Source organism: Colletes gigas, unplaced genomic scaffold (genome assembly GCF_013123115.1).
Source record: "Colletes gigas isolate AHSC1104 unplaced genomic scaffold, ASM1312311v1 Colletes_gigas_Sc00004, whole genome shotgun sequence".
In the NCBI taxonomy this organism is placed as follows: domain Eukaryota; kingdom Metazoa; phylum Arthropoda; class Insecta; order Hymenoptera; family Colletidae; genus Colletes; species Colletes gigas.
The window spans coordinates 3699389-3721168 of NW_025106633.1; the positions used below are offsets into that span (position 1 = coordinate 3699389).

At 38.3% G+C, this 21780-nt stretch overlaps 3 protein-coding genes across 6 annotated transcripts in view; 2 read left to right on the plus strand and 1 right to left on the minus strand.

Moving 5' to 3' along the window:
- Window positions 1–4695, minus strand: part of LOC122405084 (MICOS complex subunit Mic60) — a 47540-nt gene extending 42845 nt beyond the window's left edge. Inside the window, exons 1-9 of one of the 3 annotated variants that reach the window (XM_043409579.1) lie at window positions 4579–4695; window positions 4118–4203; window positions 3599–3667; window positions 3009–3224; window positions 2877–2914; window positions 2567–2674; window positions 2252–2459; window positions 1754–2165; window positions 1506–1640 (exon numbers count right to left, since the gene is read on the minus strand). In XM_043409579.1, coding sequence (XP_043265514.1) covers window positions 1506–1640; window positions 1754–2165; window positions 2252–2459; window positions 2567–2674; window positions 2877–2914; window positions 3009–3224; window positions 3599–3667; window positions 4118–4203; window positions 4579–4623 — 1317 coding nt within the window. In that variant the 5' untranslated portion in view covers window positions 4624–4695. Of the gene's footprint in view, window positions 1–1505; window positions 1641–1753; window positions 2166–2251; window positions 2460–2566; window positions 2675–2876; window positions 2915–3008; window positions 3225–3598; window positions 3668–4117; window positions 4204–4569 lie in introns of all 3 variants that reach the window. The other 2 variants (XM_043409578.1, XM_043409580.1) reach the window with 2 other exon arrangements.
- LOC122405087 (39S ribosomal protein L35, mitochondrial) lies at window positions 4605–5845 on the plus strand. Its single transcript, XM_043409583.1, has 4 exons — window positions 4605–4742; window positions 5066–5225; window positions 5318–5458; window positions 5531–5845. Exons 1-4 carry the CDS (start codon window positions 4712–4714, stop codon window positions 5760–5762), a joined length of 564 nt encoding a protein of 187 aa, XP_043265518.1. The 5' UTR covers window positions 4605–4711; the 3' UTR covers window positions 5763–5845.
- A 222-nt stretch (window positions 5846–6067) lies between these two features.
- LOC122405086 (fumarylacetoacetate hydrolase domain-containing protein 2A) lies at window positions 6068–15424 on the plus strand. Of its 2 annotated transcripts, XM_043409581.1 has the most exons (7): window positions 6068–6322; window positions 8885–9046; window positions 10340–10375; window positions 13528–13744; window positions 14346–14680; window positions 14814–14901; window positions 14980–15424. In XM_043409581.1, exons 1-7 carry the CDS (start codon window positions 6183–6185, stop codon window positions 15040–15042), a joined length of 1041 nt encoding a protein of 346 aa, XP_043265516.1. In that variant the 5' UTR covers window positions 6068–6182; the 3' UTR covers window positions 15043–15424. The 2 variants fall into 2 exon arrangements, with proteins under 2 accessions (XP_043265516.1, XP_043265517.1); XM_043409582.1 differs by lacking the exon at window positions 10340–10375.
- Window positions 15425–21780: the final 6356 nt, after the last annotated feature.

Sequence of the window (21780 nt, forward strand, 5' to 3'; positions counted from 1 at the left end):
TATTTTTCGCCGTGAACCGATACGAACGTCGAAAGAATCCAAAGGGTCGTAAAAAGAACGGTAGAAATCGCTGTCGAAAGCGTTCCAAACTTCGCTAGAATTTTACAACAGCTAAACGTACCTAATTTCGACACACGTTGGCCTGTTAAAATTCTAATTTCGTGACAAATTACGATATCTCGCTTTGTTTGTTTGCTCTCATTATTTAATTTGCAAACTGCTCAACAAAATATCTAGCAACAGGATGGAATAATTTTATTCACTGGCGCAGAATAATCAGAGGTTCATCTGGAATCCATTTCGCGAAGCAATTATACAAGCTTTCTGACCGAGAGGGGAAATGCAGAGCAAAATGCGGAAAATCTCGTATAGATAGTCAGACAGCTATGACGACAGCGCGTCATAGTGATTCCCGAGCGAGGATATCTCGGTGTGACTAGTCGCGTACACGCCGGATATACCGCGGGGCTAGTCTAAAGAAATAATATTGCCTCCCACTAGCGAAATATTGGCGGCGTGCCAAATGGAAATAGATAAAAAGCCCGAAGGGTGGCGGAATCATCCCTCCGCCATGGATGTGCCCCTCTCGTCGTGCCAAACCGATAGATATATACATATATGCAGGTACATGCACGATTGCAGGATATGGGATATGCCACGTCCCATGTGTAGACACACATAATGCCAGTGTGACAGTGTACGCCAGGCTTTTCCAATGCCAAATTTTTCCTGTATCATGAAGCGTACGCCATGCGCTCCTCTGCACGGTGTGGCCCAGAAATAAGACTCTACACGCCTCAAGAATGGAAAAATATTTCCTTTCGTAGGGAACCCATCTTGGGTTGAGCAAATCTCCATCCCAAAAATTTCACGCCTCGTCGAAAAGTATTTCATCAATCATTATGTTGGAAATCCCGAAATAATTGAAAAGAAGGAAACAACGATTTCCAATATATTTTCAAAGTATTAAAGTTCGAAAGCCTTGCTTTCATAATAAGAACTTGCGTTATAGCACGAAGCGTGTTTCTTCCAATTGGTAGACTACGGTATCACTGATTTGACTCTACCAATTAGAAGCCTCGTATATGTCTCGCGTCTATGACGTAATCATATATATCTATTTTATATCTTATCTATTATTTGTTTCTTCTATCGTAGTCTGGCGCGCGCAAATAAATATCAACACGTTAAAACTATTTTAACGAGGCATCTCTCGTACATTAATTTCACCTTAGTTTCTAGCGACTCGAAAAGATTCGTTTCTATATTTCCATGCGGTTTTGAAATATCCTCCGGTGTCGGTCGCAATAATTTCAAAACGCGAGCATAAATTTGAACTTTCTCAGCTTCGTCCGAAAGTTTTCGCTTTATTTCATTCGCGAACGAATTCACGCGACCGCGATACAGCCACACGGAAACTGTATATATATTTCACTCGAAAGGTAAAAGTTGTCGCGGTCATTTTCTATATCGTAGCCATTGAACGGAACATTTAATTTTCCTACCTGTTTGCTAAACTGTTCCTCGAGGATCTGCTTTTCTTTGTTCAACTCCAGACATACCAACGCGTCTAATTTTTCGTCATTCGCCGAGTCGCCGTACGCTTTCAACGCTGCCCTCAGTTTGTTTCCCTCGACCGTCTGTGAAATTCGTAAGTACGCCGGTTCAGACTCAAATATACATAACTGGTGGTACAAGCGAAGAGGGGATGATTTTACATGAAAAAATAAGTCTAAAATCCCGAGATGCTTACCCTCAATTTCTCCAGTTCCTTTTGTAGATTGCTCACTTTGTTGTACATGTGAAGAACAAACAAATCGAACGAGTCTTCGTCGATCGATAATTTCTTTTCGTGAATGTTGATATCCGGGAATAGTATTTGTAACTCCTCGTTAAGGTTCTCGCGAGCTGTTTTAACCTGCTTCCAGTAGCGCTCTGCCATGTTGCCGGTTTGCACTTCCGTCTCGTATTTTTTCTTAGCCTCGTCAACGTCGTCTAAAATTTTCTTGATGTTTCGTCTGGCAGCTGTTTTCATGTGCGACGGTGCATCGAATTTAGGATCATCGATCAGGTAAAACATTCTCTTGAGCGAATCTAATGCTTCGTTCGCGTGTCCCTCTGCCTGTTGGACCGCTTCTTTCCTCTTTTCCGTTGCTGTCTTTAATCTGTATTGCGAATACATTTCATTACAAATTTGAGGTTATAAACGATCGTAAGCTAATATAGAATACAATGCACGAAAGATACATACCTGTTCCATACGATACTACCGGAACTATCAGCGCTATCCACAACTTTCATTACATCTTGGTTGTAATCTTGAATAGCACACGTTGCTGTTTGATAAGCTGCAATCGCTTTAGACGCGGTCTGACCGCACGATGTTTCTAGTTCAACCAGACTTTCTGGCATTAATTCCTTAGGTATATCTTCAACAGGTGGTGGAGGTTTTTCAGCAACTAAACGAATGTTATACATATCCATTCATTTTTATACTACTAGAGAAGACTTCCGTCATACCGGTTCATATATTTAATAAAAAAAAAAAAATAAAAAAAAAACGTACCAACTTCGATCTCTTCTCCCTTCTCTTTGCTTAATCTTATTTCAGAGTAAGGTTTGTTAATAGGCTGTTCCTTCTTTTCAAATAGGTGCTCGAATACTGATTTCGGCGCTACAGTACACATGTTATTGTCAAATGTTAGTAAGCAAAATAATTAGTACATTAAACAAAATATTTTTTTCAATATAATAAAATCTTTAACACTTAGTAAACTAAAAGGAAGAACAGGAGAAATCATTTGGGAATGGGTAGCAGAGCTCACGTATGTAATCTTCAAGGTTCATGCAATCTAAACTTTTTTGATAAATCTGACCTGACTTTTTTGGCTCGTTCTCAAAGATGGAACTTATTCTGAAAAGAAATTACTCCATGTATTGCAAACATAAAATAGTTAATTGCAGAATCTAGAATTTGGTAACCACTTTAATGCACTATTTAAACTTACGATTGTTTGAGTGACGTAAAGTATGTACGTATGAACTCAAAATATGATGACTCTTCCTGAAAGATGATCTGAATCGTTCTGTCCGTGCCAGGTACCCATCCTTCTAAAGTTGCTCGGAATTCTGGATTATGTTTTGCAAAAAGTAATACTCCTGACGCCCCTATTGCCACAGCAGTCAGAGTTAACAGTACCTTGTTGCCACCATGACCCTTCTCACTTTAACAATTATAATAGATATACATGTTTAACTATGACACTAATCCATGCAACCCAAAAGCAAGAAAATCAAATAATTTGTAATTCTGAAATTGCAGAGACTGCTAAATATTTATAACAAAAAAGTTTTAAACTTCTATACATCCATATATAAACAGTACTTCAGTCTTCAAAATTCAAACAGTATGTAACAACTATGCAATAATTATTATGATTTCTTTAGTAATACATATATTTAACTATTAAAATGTATATCTCTTGCAATGAAATTAACAATCAAATTAGAATGAATTCATCCATAGAAATAGATCATGCATGCAATTTTGTTATATAACACAACAAGAACAGTGCACTTGGGTTTAAATTTTGAATACCTCTTTGGTGAATCGGTTGAATACCGATGTCCAGATATTCTGGACGTAAGTTTGACATCCTTGAAAAACCTAAAACACAAAACCACACTTATATAAAGCATTTTTGCCTTCCCTGGTCAGCATGATATATAAAGAATTTTACTTGATATAATACAATGAAATATATCCATGTCTTGTTTTAGTTCTGTAATAATTGATTGTAATACAAGTCGTAGAAAAATTTACAACAATAATTACAGTTTCACGGCAATAGATGCTGAAAGTTCAACCGAAGTGTGTAAAACGCCAAAAAGTTTATAACCGAATCAGATAAAATATTCGTATCAAACATAACCTAATCTAAACCTAACCCAAAAATACAATTATGAAACGCGTGAAATTTATAATTGTCCATTAAATGGTGTGTCGTAAAACCCAAATAAAAGCAACGGCTAAACTCTTCTTTTCTTCAAAAACGATGACAGCGTTTGACAATCGTAGAAACATGTTATCAAACAAACAGAAAATTCGTCCACTCACCTCCATTCCGGTTCGCATTTAACTCGTGCACGTGTCTCGTAACACCTAGTTGTCAAATAGAGTCTGGAGGATCCTTGTTTTTTGATCTGAAAGGACAACGGCGCCAGTGAAATCGTCTGGAATTATGTAAGCTCCTAAATTTAAGCCATCTTGTCACACGAGGCGGGCAACCTTGGTCTTGTCTGCAGGAATATTCACTGACAACTTGCGAAAACGTCGTTGTCGTGACACGACCACGATTTCTCACTAAAACCACGAACTAATTCTTGTCGAGATAACGATAAATAACAACGAAAAATTAAATATTATTACGGGAAACGTCGCGACAATAGTCTATCGGCACCTAGCGAATAATACTTTTTAATCCAGGTTTCTTTCGCATTTTTCCTCATATCCACGTACCGTAAAAGACACTCGGTTTATACGGATATAACGATTCACCTTGTACTTACTTTACGTACCCTATTTAAACCGTTGCACGGAAATTTTAATCCAATTCGGAACATCTTTCGGGTGGCCGGTCAGGCAGCCAAAGGAAAAAGGGAACGACGGCACAAAACAGCTGGTCACCGACGGAACTACACGAAAAGAAGAATGTTGCGTATTGTTAATACCGCAATTCGAGGTACGTAGTCTAAATTTCCTCGTACATCTACCACCACCGACTTTGTCGGGCTACGTGATAGTTCGTTGGCTTCGTCTTAAGTCATTATTCGTTCAAATTCGATAAATCGTTATACGATAATCGTTCGAAGTTCGTGGCGTATAGGTTATGTCCGACCGAAAGGCAGAGCCATTCCGGTCTTCTAACAGAAGGAACGCCGTGGAATTGTAACCATGAGCGCGTTCATTGAAACCTCACATTAATTTTACGCCATAAATCTGCATTTTATATAGAGAATGCTCATTTTCTATATAATTACCATGTATTTTGTATCTACATTTTAGGAATTGTTGCCCATACCAATATCGCTGGTTTCGCAAATACTGTAATTCGTAAACAGTATCCTCTTGTTCAGTATGCTCAACAGAAGTACTTTGGTGCACTTTCTTCTGTTGTCAACAGTTGGAATAATGTTGGCAGCATTGAATTAAAGACAAAATTGAGGTATAATCATTATTTAAAAATATATATTACAATCTATTATAGAGTATTATACTAATATAAAACATTATCAAGAACTTTCTTAAACATTGTAGTCAGGTCCAAACAGAAAATGTCATTCGTCCACCAATATTACCAGTTACAATTCCTGTAAGAACACTTACAAAATTTTCCTTGAAAAAAGGCAAAAGAAAAAGTGTAAAAGCTGTACTCGATCGATTCTACAGATTAAATTGGTAGGGGATCATTATGACAAATTATAGCATGTATTACTTAATATGTTTCTAACATATTTTATTCGATTGCAGGGGTATATGGATCAGAACACGTGCTGGACGTCATTCTCGTATGTGGCTGAAAAGCGCAAATCAGAAACGTAGACTAAGGCAACACCTTTTCTGTAACGCATCACAATCTGCTTTGTTGGATAAGATGGTGACAAGTTATTGGAAAAGACCACATTATTATCCAGAAGATCCATATAATCCATATCATAAACGCGAAGAATTTCTTTTCACAAGGAAAAATCCACTACCTTAAAGAACTTGGTTTACCTTATTGGCTTTGTTAACAAAATATAGCAGTATCTGTATTGGAGAAAATATACCAAAATAAAAACTGTATAATTCCTGTATTAATTGAATGGCTTAATAGATTATGAAAATAAAAATTTATAGGGTCGATCAGGAGATATTAATCATCGTTTGTTATCCTAGACGAAATTTGCAATCGAGCAGAGTGCTATATAGTATCGAAGCTGATCATTTTTTGCCGAGGTCACATGTCCTTCCCCACCATGGCTCGACAACGGTAGTGTGGCGTAACACGTTCAGTCGTAGCTTGTCCTTCACGACGAACACTCTGTCTTTGTCAACTACCGGTGGCATCCCTTTTTTCCTCCCGTAGGAACGATTAATAACATTACGTTCGTATCTCGCCGGGAGTAGTTAAATAAAAACGATGCCTTATCGCGGAAAACTTCGGTTGCTCAGCAGAGCTGGCTTCGCCTTTAGAAATACGTGCGCCGAGAAGAACAACACGCATTTCGCTGCTAGCATTTGCGGCAGGAATTTTTCCGCAAGCGGTGCGCTTGACATGAGGTGAGTCAAATCTACCCGGGATTTCTACCTTATAACAGCTCAATAATAACAATAAAAACCTCTAAAACGTTAAATTTTAACAGATAATTGATCCTAATCAAATTTCGCGCGGTATACTTGGTTGACTTTCTCCCGTCTAACTTTTGCACATTCTTTTTTGTTTACTTGTCCGTTCATCCGAGCAGGGAATCGATTTTCTCAAAACTGGCACGCGATGTTAATAGACACGATTACGTATATGTTCTCTGTTTCGTTTGGATCGTAATTTTGCGATGGGAAAGTAACGTGGTTTCGTTTGATTCAATGGCGTGCTCGAACCGTGTGCGTGTGGCAAATACAAGAAATAATATTGCGGTTCGTTTCTGCATCGAAACGTTTCAGACTGTCTAAAATGATATACTTATAACTGAATATAGAAACGATAGCAGACTACTAGGTATGCGGGTTTAACTTCAGTCTTTTTAAGTCGAAACTTCTAACCCATTCACTTTTACAGTGTCATTCACCTGTATTTAGAATGGACAAATTACGTAGGTCGATTCACCGAGACGCGTGAATCAATTTCGTGTGATAATTTATCGGATAATTTGATTCAAACCCTCGAATACATTCGATTAAACGTAATTATGTCATCGACACCGAACGAGCCTGAACTTGCACATTTAGAAGGCGCCGTTCATGCTGAACTTAGCCACATGCGTACAGGAAACATGTTATCAAAGGAACATACATTAATACGAATGCGATGTTATTTTCACAGAAATTTAAGATCAAGGACTGCATAACTAAAATTCTAGGAATGTAAGAATGATAACGACATCGTATAGTCGAAAATTTCGAATATTTTGAAATATTACGAAAAAAGAACAATATGAATTAAGTATAAAATTATATCAATACATATAGTATACGAGATACAAAGTGAACAACACTATGTAATTTCGAACCTAACAGATGTAATTTCTGATATCAAACTACGTGTTAATTTTAATTTAGTATGGTTAAAGAAATTAATTGCGACCATAAATACTTATTTAAGATGATTCCAGAGCCGATTTAGTTTCTTCGGATCTGATAATAATGGAATTGTTTTGCGTGTACTGCAGGCAATTTGGATTATGAAATAAAGGATAATTACTTGCGTAACCGGATTCCGAATAATGTTCGTTCAGTATTGTGGCCATTATTCCCCTTGATTTTTCCATATTGATTATGCGAACTGTTTGTTTACGACTTTCTCTGATTACTTACGCATATTAACGTCGAATATGCTCGCATTCGTAACGACACAGGTGGCAGCAAAGTCGCTGATAAAGTCGTTCAGCTGTTTACAAATAATTTAATCATAGGGCTTATTGTTTTCGTCACGGTTATGTAATTTTAGCGACACAATTGATTTGATTAACCATTGGACTAATTCGTACCGTATAACTGATAAATTTCTAATCAATTTCAGTCAGATTAAATATATACTCTAAATAATTTTGTGTTCGTTTTTTCTAGACAGAACATTGTAGATTAGTTTGTTGACCGAAATTGATAAGAGCAGATTAAACTATGTAATTGAAACACGTAAATGGAACAGGCGTAACAAATAACATTTGTATACTGTCTACTGGTTTCATTTATCACCCATATTGTTATCATGTAATAATTCATTTGTTTCATTATTTAAACGCGAGTAAATATACCTATGTATCCATATTAATGTTGCTCTTTCGCGACGATTATGCGTTCAAAGATAGGTTAATAACTACTTGGATTCAAGAGTGCACTTGAGGCACACCCTTATCAAATCATCGAATATTATCGATCGACAGTAGTATAATAATGACAACCTTGAGATTTCTTCTTTACTTTAGCCAGTAGAAGTGCGCAACTGAGGGGAAATTGTCTTCGCTTTCACAGAAACCTGTTCAACGCAAATGGCTCGTAGGGTGAATAATGATACCGAAGACCCGACAGTGACATAAGAAAACATTTCTTTCCGCGCGAAATGGAGTAAACAATCGGAGAAATGAGATCGAGAATCGACACTTTGTCAATCTAGTCGTTATAATAAACACGTGAAATATATAATTTATTACAATTATTTTGCACATGTAAATCGAACTATAATAAGTTGAATCGAAATTAGCTGGTCACTCAAAGTTATCGAAGAGCTACCTTTAGTATTTGACTACTTCCTCCTCGCTACTCTAAAAGTAGGCGTCGTCTCTGACGTAATTCAGTGGGGAGCGTGACCTTGTACAGCCAGTTGATTTTGACCATACTTGGCAAAAGGACTGAAAACGTTTATACCTTTCTAATAATGCTACGAGGTTTCTAAAATAAAAAAAAAATGTTGACAAATTCAATATTTTTTACATAGACTTTTTCAATTGCAAATTGGATTTGAAATTAAAATACGTGTACGTTAAAAAAGATTTAGACTTTCTTTGCTGTTTTTCTACGGATTTCGTTTATGATAAATGACACTCGATAAAAGTCTCTATATTTAGAGGACCGGGTCAAGCTCGTGACTCAACCGCTTTATATGTATTGTGTTTATTTGTTGTCCAGGTTCGTGCAGTTCACCAGCAAGAATGGGGGCCCCCAGCATTTGGGGGTGCAGCTGAAACAGGGCGGAGACATAATTGCCGTGTCCGCGGTCGACTCGAGAATCCCGAACACGTTGAAGAAGTTTCTCGAGGGTGGCGATGATCTTCTAAAGAAGGCCAAAAGGTAGGTGTGACCTGGCTAATTCGCGCTTAATCCACAGCTACGTGGGCAAAAAACTGATAAGCGTTCACTTATCGCGAATTATCGCGTCGGCTCATTGATTGATACGAAATTCATGTAAACACATACGTGAAAAATAGCACTTACGCATGGTGATAACCGTGCGAACTTATTACAGAAAAATACGAGTGTTTTGAAAAATTCTTATCTACGCAAAAATCGAGTAACGAATGAAAATTTTATAAAAATTTTATGAAGAATTAAAGTCTGAGTTATGAAATGATATTGCATCCCATGAGCAAGCAAAAATTTGTTTGAGTAACTATACGATTGAATGAATCGCTATATGTTTCATTATATGCAATTATTGTCTATTACTTGAGTAAAATATTGGGTGGATAAAAATGATTATATTATTTCTAAGGAGAAAAAAAATTGTCCCTCGAAATTGTATATTTTTAATTGATTAAATTTTGTTAACACAATTATTTTTAAAAGTCCATCCTGTATATTATTGTGTAAGTAACTTTCGAGACTGAAATCCCCGTACATGCATGGAAAATTATATCGTTACCTAATGAGTCATATAATGACCGAGAATACGTAACTTGCTGGTTTCTACGGGAACCACATATGTTACGTACCGATTTTAATGAAGCCTCGTGGATAGAGAATCGACAAAAATTTTATCGGTATTTGCTCAGATAATCGATAGTTTACGATATATTAAGCAACGAAGATCACTAATCGTCGGCTGATTCCATAAGAATCGAAAACATCATTATTCTCTCAAATGAGACGGTGGTCTGGAGACACAGACGAACAAACGTGAATTTAGATAAAAATTTCGAATAACAGATGCAAAACAAACAACGTTTGCCCCCTGATTTGTTCAATAAAAATTGCAATTATAAAATTATTCAAATAAATTCTGCTCGCCTTTGAGTCCTACCATGGAATATTTTTTGAACTTACATTTGAACTATTTTGAAAAATATTTTTTTGGCATTTAAACTAATCTCCGCTTTTAATCACTCTGAAACGCAAAGATTCAAAGATTGCAGATTGCGTAAATATTAAGATACCAGGCCGACAATAACATGCTTATCGTATCGTAAAATTCGCTGTAATCGCATGGCTCTGGTAACTCGTGAGGCACGTAGAAACAGCAAAAAGTCCTCGAAGAAAAAATTTAAAATATTCAACGTAAACAATATTCTCAATTAGAGAGCCGGCGATATTTGATGTGGTTGTTAGCACACGGTTTAATTTTATTTTGAACCATTTTGTCACTAGGGATGACGATGTTGACCTGTGGGCCCTGCTAAAGAGGTTCGTTTCTTTAGAAATTTAGTGTGAAATCGACTTTTTGCACCTCCGATCCATCCCCCAACAAAACTTTTCTTGAACATTGACTCGTTGTGTTTGCGTACGTTACTGTAGAATTCCCTGTTTTGTACACGCAACACGAAAACAACCCTTTATCGAGCGCATGGAAGTTAACTCGACTCACAACTAGGGCTGGGAATGTCTGAATATTTCTCCGTTCGAATACTTGGACTGGAGTATTAAAATATTCGACCGTAATTTGAATATTTGAATATTCTGATGTGGACTATGAATCCGATTCTTCGAATTTATCGTTTTATTTATTTATCTTTAATAAGTAAATAAATAAAATTTTTCAAATCGTCCTGGAAAAATTATTTTCGGTTGCGGGGGTCAATTATAATCAGTTTTGGTCAGTAGACATACCCTCGAAATCCTACCCATTTTCTAGCAAAAAATTCGAGTAGGTGTGAAATTTTTCGACAAAATTAAAAAATTTCAAATCGTCCTAAAAAAATTATCTCTAGTTACAGGGATCAATTATAATCATTTTTGGTCAATAGACATACCCTCGAAATCCTACCCACTTTCGAGAAAAAAATTCGAGAAGCTGTGAAATTTTTCGACAAAATTAAAAAATTTCAAATCGTTCTGGAAAAATTATTTTCTGTTGCGGGGGTCAATTACAATCATTTTCGGTGAATAGTCCTACCCCTAAAATCCTACCCACTTTCGAGAAAAAAATTCAATACGTGCGGAACTTCAAACGTTAATAACTTTTTAACGAAGCCTCCATCAACAAATTGGTATTCTTGATTTTCGTTCTATTTTGACCTCTAGAATCTCCCATTAAAATTCACATTGTATACAGGGTGTCCCACATAACTCGAGCACCTTACGAGATATTCAAGTTAGTTGGGACACCCTGTACACCTGAATGACTTTGTGCAAATACTTCATTAGAATTTCTCCGCTTTCGCGAATCTTATCGGAGCTACTGACGCGTGATAAACGCAAAGAGAATGGCTGGTATTATTTCACCGATTGAAATCAGGTTTAAATGCACCTTTCGCTGATAATCTCCCGCGGCGAAAGCATCGACTAGTCGATTTCGATTAGCGATCGTGTCGCCCACCTGTACGCTAGAATTTGTTATCGCGACGATGGCGCGGTGACACGGTCGCGATCGCACGCGAACAAGATCCTCGAACGCATTATCGTTTACTTTATCGGACGTGTCCTGTTGGAGAAGGGACGAGCTTGTGTACTAACGGATCGTTCAATGTTTGCGAACCTCGTTCCTGCAATCGCTAATCGATCTGGTCTCGATTAGGGCGGAGACTACTCGTCGCAATTTTCTCTACTCGACCATTTTATCTCAAATATCCATAAAATTCGAATGCAGTAAAACATCGTTTATTGAAACTCAAATTATCCGGATATTAAGTTGGTTAGAAAAGAAAAATTATGAGAGTAATAGCAGGCTATCTCCTTATAACGGAAATGAATGTCATTCGCTTGCAAAATTTAATATCAGCCAGACAAATGGCGACAAACTTCGCGATAAGCGGCTTAAATGAGTATAATTAAATATTTTTTCACAATTTTTTTAACATCTTAGGTTTTCTTTATACAAGGTATTCGGCCACCTTTGGAAAATCAATTTCTTGGCTAAGGCTTCGTTAAAAAGTTATTAAAAAATTTCAAATCATTTTGAAAAAATTATTTTTGGTTGCAGAGATCAATTACAATAATTTTTGGTGAATATACATACCCCCGAAATTCTACCCAGTTTATAGCAAAAAATTCGAGAAGGTATGAAATTTTTCGACAAAATTAAAAAATTTCAAATCGTCCTAAAATAATTATTTCTAGTTACAGGGGTCAATTATAATCATTTTTGGTCGATAGACATACCCCTGAAATCCTACCCACTTTCGAGAAAAAAATTCAACACTGGTGGAACTTTAAACGTTAATAACTTTTTAACGAAGCCTCAATCAACAAATTGGTATTCTTGATTTTCGTACTATTTTGGCCTCTAGAATCTTCCATTACAATTTTCCCCCAATTTGTCTCAAGTCTAGTTATTCCTTCTTTAGAGAAAAACTAAATTTTATCTCTGTAATAAACTTGTTTAAATTTATTGAATTAGTCCCAGCCCTAGTCTCGATCAGAATCGATACAGTCACCTTTTTGTTATTCTCGAGCGATCGTGGATACCTTTGCCATCTGTTCGATCATCGCATTACATAAAACAACGATACACTCGAGGATCGAACGAATCTTGTTTTAATACAATTTTGCAATACTACGTGACACATTACACCTCATGATTCACAGACACACCACCTGCATGGTGTTCCCCACTGGAAATACTAAACACTTGCGAGTCTCTTCTGAATGGCATTGCTGTGTATAGTTTTGTTTTTGGTAAAAATATCGGCGACCACGGCTTTTATTTTTCGCAATCGTCAATTAAATTTAACGGGTGCATATGTTAACCAAAACTGGCGCCTCGCGTGCGTGCCAGTTGGCGAGCTTGCAAGCTCCGGGGCCAGCTTAACATTTTCAGTGAAAACGTTGCGACTGAATGAAATCTCGTGCACGATGCTATTTCAAGCGACCATTGACGCATAATCGATACTTGTATAAATATCACCACCTACCTCAGAACTTACAATAACACAAATGTTTCTTATAGAACGTGAACAAATATTTTCTATTCTCTTGAACATCGATCGATAAAGTGTTCCTTCAAATTGTATTTATTTAGTAATTAGTCAGTGATTCAAATTTTAAAAAATTTTACGCTTCAACCCATGTTGTAGATCCTCCTCAGGAATTATATGAGTCAATTTAGGTAATTAATACAGTAGAATTTTTAAATCGTTCCTGGACGAGGACCCAACATAAAGCACAAAATGTAAAATAGTTTAATTTGCATTATTGCTTTATACGCTCCGAGACAAGTACAAATAGAGAACTCTAACAATTCCGTGCGATATGTAATTTTTTTATGTAATCAGTTAACTATCACGCGACCAATGAATGTTCACTAATAGGCTAATAGAAAGTTAATCGAAGAATGTCTGACGCTGCCAGAAGATAATGCTAGGGGTATCTTGTCGTTAACGCAATTGGAACAATTACAGAATAGTGGCCGAAGGACGGAGCGTGATACCGGAAGCCGACGTGAACTTCTTAGCGCCAGTCACGCGGATGGACAAGCTGGCGTGCATTGGCCTAAACTACAGCGGCCACTGCGAGGAGCAGGGCGTATCGCCGCCAGAGACTCCGGTTGTTTTTAGCAAATTTCCCAGCAACATCATCGGGCCACGCGACAACATCATGCTCCCACCAATTTCAGACGTAAGTTCAAGATCGATCGTCGGGGTTCGAGATGCAGAAAGTCCACGTCGAACTATCTCCGCTTAGCCGTGACCGCTTATATTTAGTCGAGTCGATTATGTAACGTTTTAACGGGCTTTCGAGATTTAATAATAGAAACATGCATAGTTTAACAAGTCAAATAAGATCTTTCGAATCGACTCAACGTGAGTTCTTTTCATCCCTTCATGGTCTTACTTTTAAAGACAGACTATAGACCCAAGCGATAATATGTGCCTAATCACCGTTCACTCCTGCACGACCGAGCTTTCACTTCTGGGATCTTATTGATCTTATCTACACTTTCCATGTGAGAGGAGAGAAATGATTTACCAATCGAGTTACCCAGTTATTCAGCTATTTACACTCTCTGTTCAACGTTAAATCACGTATACTGAGACTGATGGGATTTTGATAATGTTCAAATAATGAGATATCAAAGCACTCGATGAGAAATTATAGATTAGCAAATGAGCGTTGATAATATTGCAAAACAACTTATTATTTGGTATCTGTACAATATTAATCCCATTGTTGGTGGTCAGTATTGTTTATTCTGATATTGATGGATCTCTTCTTGCAGAAAGTCGACTGGGAGGCTGAGCTTGCGATAGTGATTGGCAAAAAGTGTAAAGCACTGAACAATGACGAAGGGCAGGATTGTATTTTCGGTTATACAGTGGCTCAAGATATCACGGCGCGGGATTGGCAGAAATCGAAGAGAAACGGCGGGCAATTTCTAATCGGTAAAGCGATGGACACGTTCTGCCCTTTGGGGCCGGCTGTCGTCACAAAGGAGGCCGTGTGCGACATCAACAATTTGTCCGTGAAAACGTGGGTGAACGGCAACATCAAGCAGGACGGGAACACCAGCGAATTGATCTTTAAACCCCACGAGATCGTTGCCTACATTTCACAGTACGTTTAGAGACAATGGTTATAGAACGTTATAGACGACCGTATAATACTACAACAATTCGTTGCTAAAAGTAACGCATAAATGTCAACTTCTGCGGCCGTAGGAAATTGATTATGCAATTACGCTTTTCAGATTTATGACTCTGTTACCTGGGGACGTGATTCTAACCGGCACGCCGGCTGGCGTAGGATTTACTCGCAAACCGCCAGAATTTTTACAGGTATCAGAAGGAATTAATGATTTTACTTTCTGTTTGTACTTTATGCCTGACTTCGTGTTTTTTATCGGCGTCGTTTAGCGCGGAGATGTGTTGGAAACGGAAATAGCGAGTTTGGGACGCCTAAGAAACAAAGTTCTCTGATGCGATGCCCAGAGAGAACGTACAGGAGCGATTTGCTCCGAGACGTTTCAGGATCGTAACTACCGTCAGAACGTCACGGATAAATCACGATCCGTTCTGAGCAGATTGAGTTCGCGACAACGAGAGGGGGAACAATACGATTCGAGACAAAACAAAAAAGACATATACGCGACGACGCGCGAGCGTCGACGTCAGTAAAATTGAAACAAGATGTTCGTACAGAAGACGTCGAGCCCGTTTCCGAGAGAAGCTGGGAGCCTACACGCGTTCATATATCTCGGCAGTGCTATACACCTTCATATGCATCATGAATTTTTCGTACTTGTAGAATTAAAGGGAGACTGTTTCTAAAATATAGATTTATTCTATTCGTCCTTTTTTATTGCGATCGTTTTTCTTTTTTACCCATGTTTGTACACCTCTATTAAAATATTTTTTGACGAAATTTCGTTACTAATTACCTAGAACGTTTCTTTATGCTGTACATAGAACCTGATACTACCATCGTCTAGGCGGATACAGATCCATTATAACGTACGCGTAGAATTTATTTTCCGAGCCCAATAATACATATTTAATAATTAATTAGAGAATTTAATAATTTAAGAATTAAAGCTATAGGGTCCATCATTGGACATTAATCGATTAATTTCATTGGAAAAACCAATCGATTGAGATTATTTAAAGATTTCAAAATTATTAAAATACGTAAGGATCTCATTGATAAATACACCGCAAATCCTCTATTTTTGATTTTAAATTGTAATATATTATTTATTTAAAAACTAACTCGGCAAAAACGTATTTGCGACTCGAAATCAGTGTTATCAGACCGCACACCAGGACGAAGAAGGTATGTGGAACTATAAGAAGAACGCAGCCATTAGCTCATATTATTTGCTATGTAATTAATAATTATATTAATTACATAGTAAATAATATGACCCGGGTCTCACCACGTGGAGGTTGCTGCGACTGGAGACCCACCCTAGCCTCGCCCCAACCACCCTTCCTTTGGCGAGAAATTCGAATACCTATCTAAGGGAGAAGCTATCGAAAAGTTAGAAACGAGCTAGAAAAGGAGAGTTCTTAAAAGAACTGCCCAATCAAGAGACGAAGAACCTAACAAAATGTCAATACATGAGAGATGATACACATGTTTTCTAAAAACGAAATTGAAATGTGCAACTGCACGCACGAACTCTGACCGATGAAGAGATCAAAAACCTAACAAAATGTTGATACATGTGAAATAATCCATCACATGTTTTCTAGAAACGAAATTGGAATGTGCAACTGCACGTATGAATCCTGATTACTAAATTATCAATATGTACTTTATTATTAATTGTTCCTTCTTAAATAAATACTTGCATTATGACAGTGCCTAACAAAACACTCGTACAAAACGAAGAAAGGATCCTGAAGATCCAACCAGAAATGTGCAACTTGACGTATGGACCTTGCATATTAGAATACTAATATGTATCTTAATATTAATCATTCCCACTTAAATTTACGCACACGTTTCGGTAATATTTAATAAACGGCAGGAGAACGCTTTTTTATCTTATAATCTATATACATTTGTACTTATATTCTAACGCAATCTGTAGAAACATGAAGAAATATGAGGAAATATTTTCTTCTTGGTGTCTTCATCAATCCCACGATGTTTTTCTAAAACATACACTAATATACAATAAATTATAACCGACATGAAACAAAGAAATACGACAAGATATTTTCTTCTTGGTGTCTTCGTCACTCCCACGATGTTTTCCTGAAACAAAAACTCATATCCAATAAAATATGTAACTCATATAAAACAAATAAATATGAAAAAATATTTCTTCTTGGTGTCTTGATTAATCCCACGATGTTTCCCTGAAACATAAATCAGACAATAAATAAAATTGTACAAAGAAACTAACTACATCAAGCTACTTCAAACTACAATAGAGTGGCACATATGGGGATGAAGTTAGACGTTTAAATATCGCAACACTACGGGGCAACAACGCGATAAATCAACAATCGCAACGCTAATTTATAATAGAAAAAATTCCAAACGCGACTTGTAAAAATAAAAGCAACCCGCGAATAGTAATTATTCGCAACAGTACCCTGAAAAGCAAACGCGAAAAATAGTAATTCGCAACTCTAATTCGCAATCGCGTTTACTAAAAATTCGCAACGCTATTTTTAAAGCAAACGCCCGGTTCCTAGGTTTGCGTAAAGACAATCACGAATCGTATTTATTCGCAGCACTAATATATCAACGCGATAAATATTTGTTCGCAACTCTACGAGCAAACGCGAACATTGTATATTATTCGCAACTCTAACTTTAATCAGGGGCTATTGGTACATGTACATAGACACGTACTGGCCACAAAATAAACTAACTACTACTAGTACTACAATTGGGGTAGAATTTGGGCATTGAAAATATCGCAACGCTAAATAAAAAATCGCACGATTAATCAAGATCGCAACGCTAATTTATAACATGAAAATTACAAACGCGGTTGACATCCATTATTATATATATAAAAGAGTAAAAAAGCAACGCGAATTGTGATTGTTCGCAACACTACCCTGAAAAGCAAACGCGAAAAATAGTATTTCGCAACTCTACGAGCAATCACGTTTATCAATAATTCGCAACGCTATTTTTAAGCAAACATTCGGTACCTAAGTTTGCAAAAAACCAATCGCGTATCGTGTCAAGGCGCAACACTACCCTGAAAAGGAAACGCGAAAAACAGTGATTCGCAACTCTACGAGCAAACGCGATTATTGGATACTCGCAACTCTATGTATATCATAACCGCGAGTTATGGGGAGGGATGGCTGGCATGTATGGTGCAATCATGTACCATCAGGTACATGCATACGTGAACGAGTCAGAAAAATAAACTAACTACAACTACAGACGAGTTAAGTGACAAAGTAGTAACAGGAATGACTTTCCATTCTCATCCGAGGATGAAGATGAAAAGCCATTTGTTGCAGCCCACTCTTGAGACAGTTTGTCAGGGCCTCTTCGGCTCATTGAGAGCCTTTTCTTTCTTCGGCGGTCCTGCCGATGCCTGAAACTTACGAAAGACCGGGCTGGAGATTTTGTGCAATACGTAGTCTTCCAACAATATACGAATTGTTGCAAGAGCATACGTGGTGAATCTCGAGCGGGACGAACGTTTCGAAAGGGACCTAATCCCGACCGCGAGCGCGAGAGAGCGACTTGAAGAGTCGCGCGATTCGAGGAGTCGAAAATAAAGCCGAAACAAACAGCACAAGTGCACCATTTGAATCAGCAAGATTTCTACCCTCGAAATCGTAACTACAGTAACAGAACTGCCACGCGAAAACGCGCCTAGCCGAATTACTAATGTGGACAGCCCTGCCCTGACCCTACCTACTTAGGTTTAAACAGACACACCAGAGAATAAGTTACCTACCTACCTAACCCTATATTTAAAAAAATGCAAAACTCAGTCTCTCAAACAAACACTCCACGGTTCTCATTCTGAATGTCCGGGCGCGACCTAAACTAGAGAGGACTCCCCGGGGTTCCTCCGACACCCGGACACAACCTCATTCATACTCTAATTGTGTACGTACCAGTTTTTGCAGTGGACTGACAAAGCTAGTGCCCATTGCGTACTTTTATTATTTATGTAAAACATTTTAATATATCTGATATAGTCTTTATTAAAATATACTCTATACATATATTATTATATAAGATTGAAAAGCTAATTCATTATGCATTTTACAATATTATCGACGTGTATGCAATACGAACAATTGCCAAGTAAATAATAACTATAAGTTTAATATTATTATTGTGATTGTTATGAATCTAATGTCAAAAAATTCTGTATCTGAATTGTGATGAACTTTTGATACGATGTACTTCCACAACCTAACCACAAACACACATATGTGGACAGTACATCGTGCACGAGACACTAGCATTGTCAGTCGCACAGATAAATTATTATTATAGATGTTACAAACTAAGTCATCGTGCCCCGTTGCCTTCGCTCGTGCAAATAACACTTGGGCATCTGCATGAACTTAGGCAACGAACACGGAAAAGTATCCTGAAAATCCTGACTAAAACAACTGGTTATTAATAATTAACTAAACGGTATCTATTCTCAGTTAAAATGACTCGACTTGTTATATGTAATATATCAACAACAGAGTACGTTAATATTGAAAGATATTATTATTCAAGAAAAATTTGTGATTGAAATTTAATTGTTCAAAATGTAAGACTTTAATAAAGATTTCATGATAAAATAATTTACTTTGCAAATTGAAATAAATTCGTTAAATTATTATTCAAAATATTCAATTAACCTTGGTCGATTCTGTCGTCAAAGTAAATTTAAAAAAAAATAAAATTAACATGCATGTTCCTTTGAGTTGAAAATCGACCAGTCGCGAAACGCCTTCTTGCACATAAAATACATCATATGATGTATTAATTAATAAAACGAATATTTAATAATTATATTAATGATGTAAGATATTTTACTCAATCATACGATTAATATAATGTTTTCACATTATATTAATTCATATTCTACTCAATTATTTAATTCATATAAAGATAATAAACATATTTCATATATTTTATCAAAATTGTGTAATAATCATATTCTGTAATATTTATTGATAACATTAAAAAACGCGAGTGCAAGAAGACCCTAGCTTGCACTAAAAAAATATAACTCATGGGTATTTTTCATACCCGCGGTCACTTAACTCGTCAAAAATACCAAGTATACAACTGGCCACCCGTGTTGATTCGGATATTTCATCCTACAACATGGTTGGGGACCAGAGGAAACAAAATAGCATGCGACTCACCAACTGAAGAATTCAAGCACTCGGGCGACGATGTTGCCTAGTAGGAGTCATCAGCGAAGTCATCAGCGACGTTAGAGACGAAGTCAGCATCAAGGTCAGCAGCGAGATCATCGTCGAGTTTCTGTGGATCCACAAGTACGATGATGAGATGTCAGGATCCTTTAGAAGGAAAGAGTAAATGTTTTTACGAAAGGTTTCTACGGTATTTGAAAACTTGATGGCAAATTTAAATCAAACAATTTTGTTAAAGCGTACTCTGAACAAAATACAAAGGATATGTGGCGGCCAAGGCACCACATACGCCTTAGCCGTTCGAAGCCGCTACAATGTATGGTTGCACACGAGACGATGGTTGCACACGAGACGACCAGAGCCGCGTGAGCCGAAAAGCCGTTGTCGTCGTCTCTGACCGTCTTTTGTTTTTGAAGGCCTCTTGGTACGGTGGCGATGATCGTACCAGAGAGTCGAGCGTAACCCGCACCACGAGTCACGTCGTTGTACGACAGCAACAATAAAATTGTGCGGAACGGAACAGGGCGGAGTCATTACCTTCCCGATCCCACATTGGTGACCCCGACGTGATCTCGCCGCGCAAGTAAAGTTTTTTTAAAAAAATTTGGACATTTTTTGTATACGGACAATATTAGTTAGTGTAGAGAAATAAGTGTATAGTGTTAAGGACATAAGAAAAGGACACGGTCTGACAAATAGTAAGCGCGGTGTGTGTGTGCGGTGAAACTATTTTTTTTTGTGACCAAGACTGGTAAAATGACTGACCCTAACGTTAACGCAGGGACATCCGCGGGTGTGCCGTTGGCAGTTGATCGCGTCGCTGTACGGATACCCGAGTTTTGTCCGGGAGACCCGGAGATGTGGTTTTCAATGGTAGAGAGAAGTTTTGAGGTATCCAATGTAACGTCGGAGACCACGAAATTCGGGTACATTCTCGGCGCGTTAAGTGCGCGACACGCCGCGGAAGTAAGAGACATTATCATGAATCCCCCGGCCGCGGATCCGTACACGACGCTAAAAAATGAGTTCATTCGCCGGCTTAGTGCGTCGCAGGAACAGAAAACGCGGCGGTTATTGGAACACGAGGAAATCGGGGACAGAAAACCGTCCCAATTTCTTCGTCACCTGCGCGGATTGGCCGGTACGGCTTTTTCGGACGGTGTATTGCGGACGCTTTGGATGGGCCGACTACCTGCTAATATGCAGGTGATTTTAGCCACGCAGCGGGACACCCCGCTGGATAAGGTGGCAGAGTTGGCAGACGCTGTTGCGGATACGATGACACCGCGGGTACACGTCACGGAGGCCGCGATTACGGGCGTATCTACATCCTGCCAAATACCCCCGCCGGGCCCGAGCATCGAGGCCATGTTAAACATTAAGATGTCACAATTGGCTCTTTCCTTGAGGCAGGAAATTTCTGCCATCCGTGAATCCTTGGTGGACCAGGGGCAATCTTCCCGTCGCAGGTGGACCCACCGAAATCATCCAAACTCGCGCTACCGCAGACGATCTCTATCGCGATCGCGAGAGCGGCCCGCGGGAGGACAAATGGACCATCAAGGGAAATGCTGGTACCACTGGCGGTTCGGTCCGGCCGCGCAGAGGTGCGTTGCACCGTGCAATTGGAACGCCACGGATCAGGGAAACGACCTAGGGAGTCGTTGATGGCGGCCAGCGACACAAATCCAGCATCACGCCGCCTCTTCATCTTAGACAACAGCTCGAAGACGGAATTTTTAGTGGATACCGGGGCCGATTTGTGCGTTTTTCCGCGCCGCCTGCTAGGCGGATTGCGAGAAAGATCGGAGTACCAGCTGGCGGCGGCGAATGGGAGTG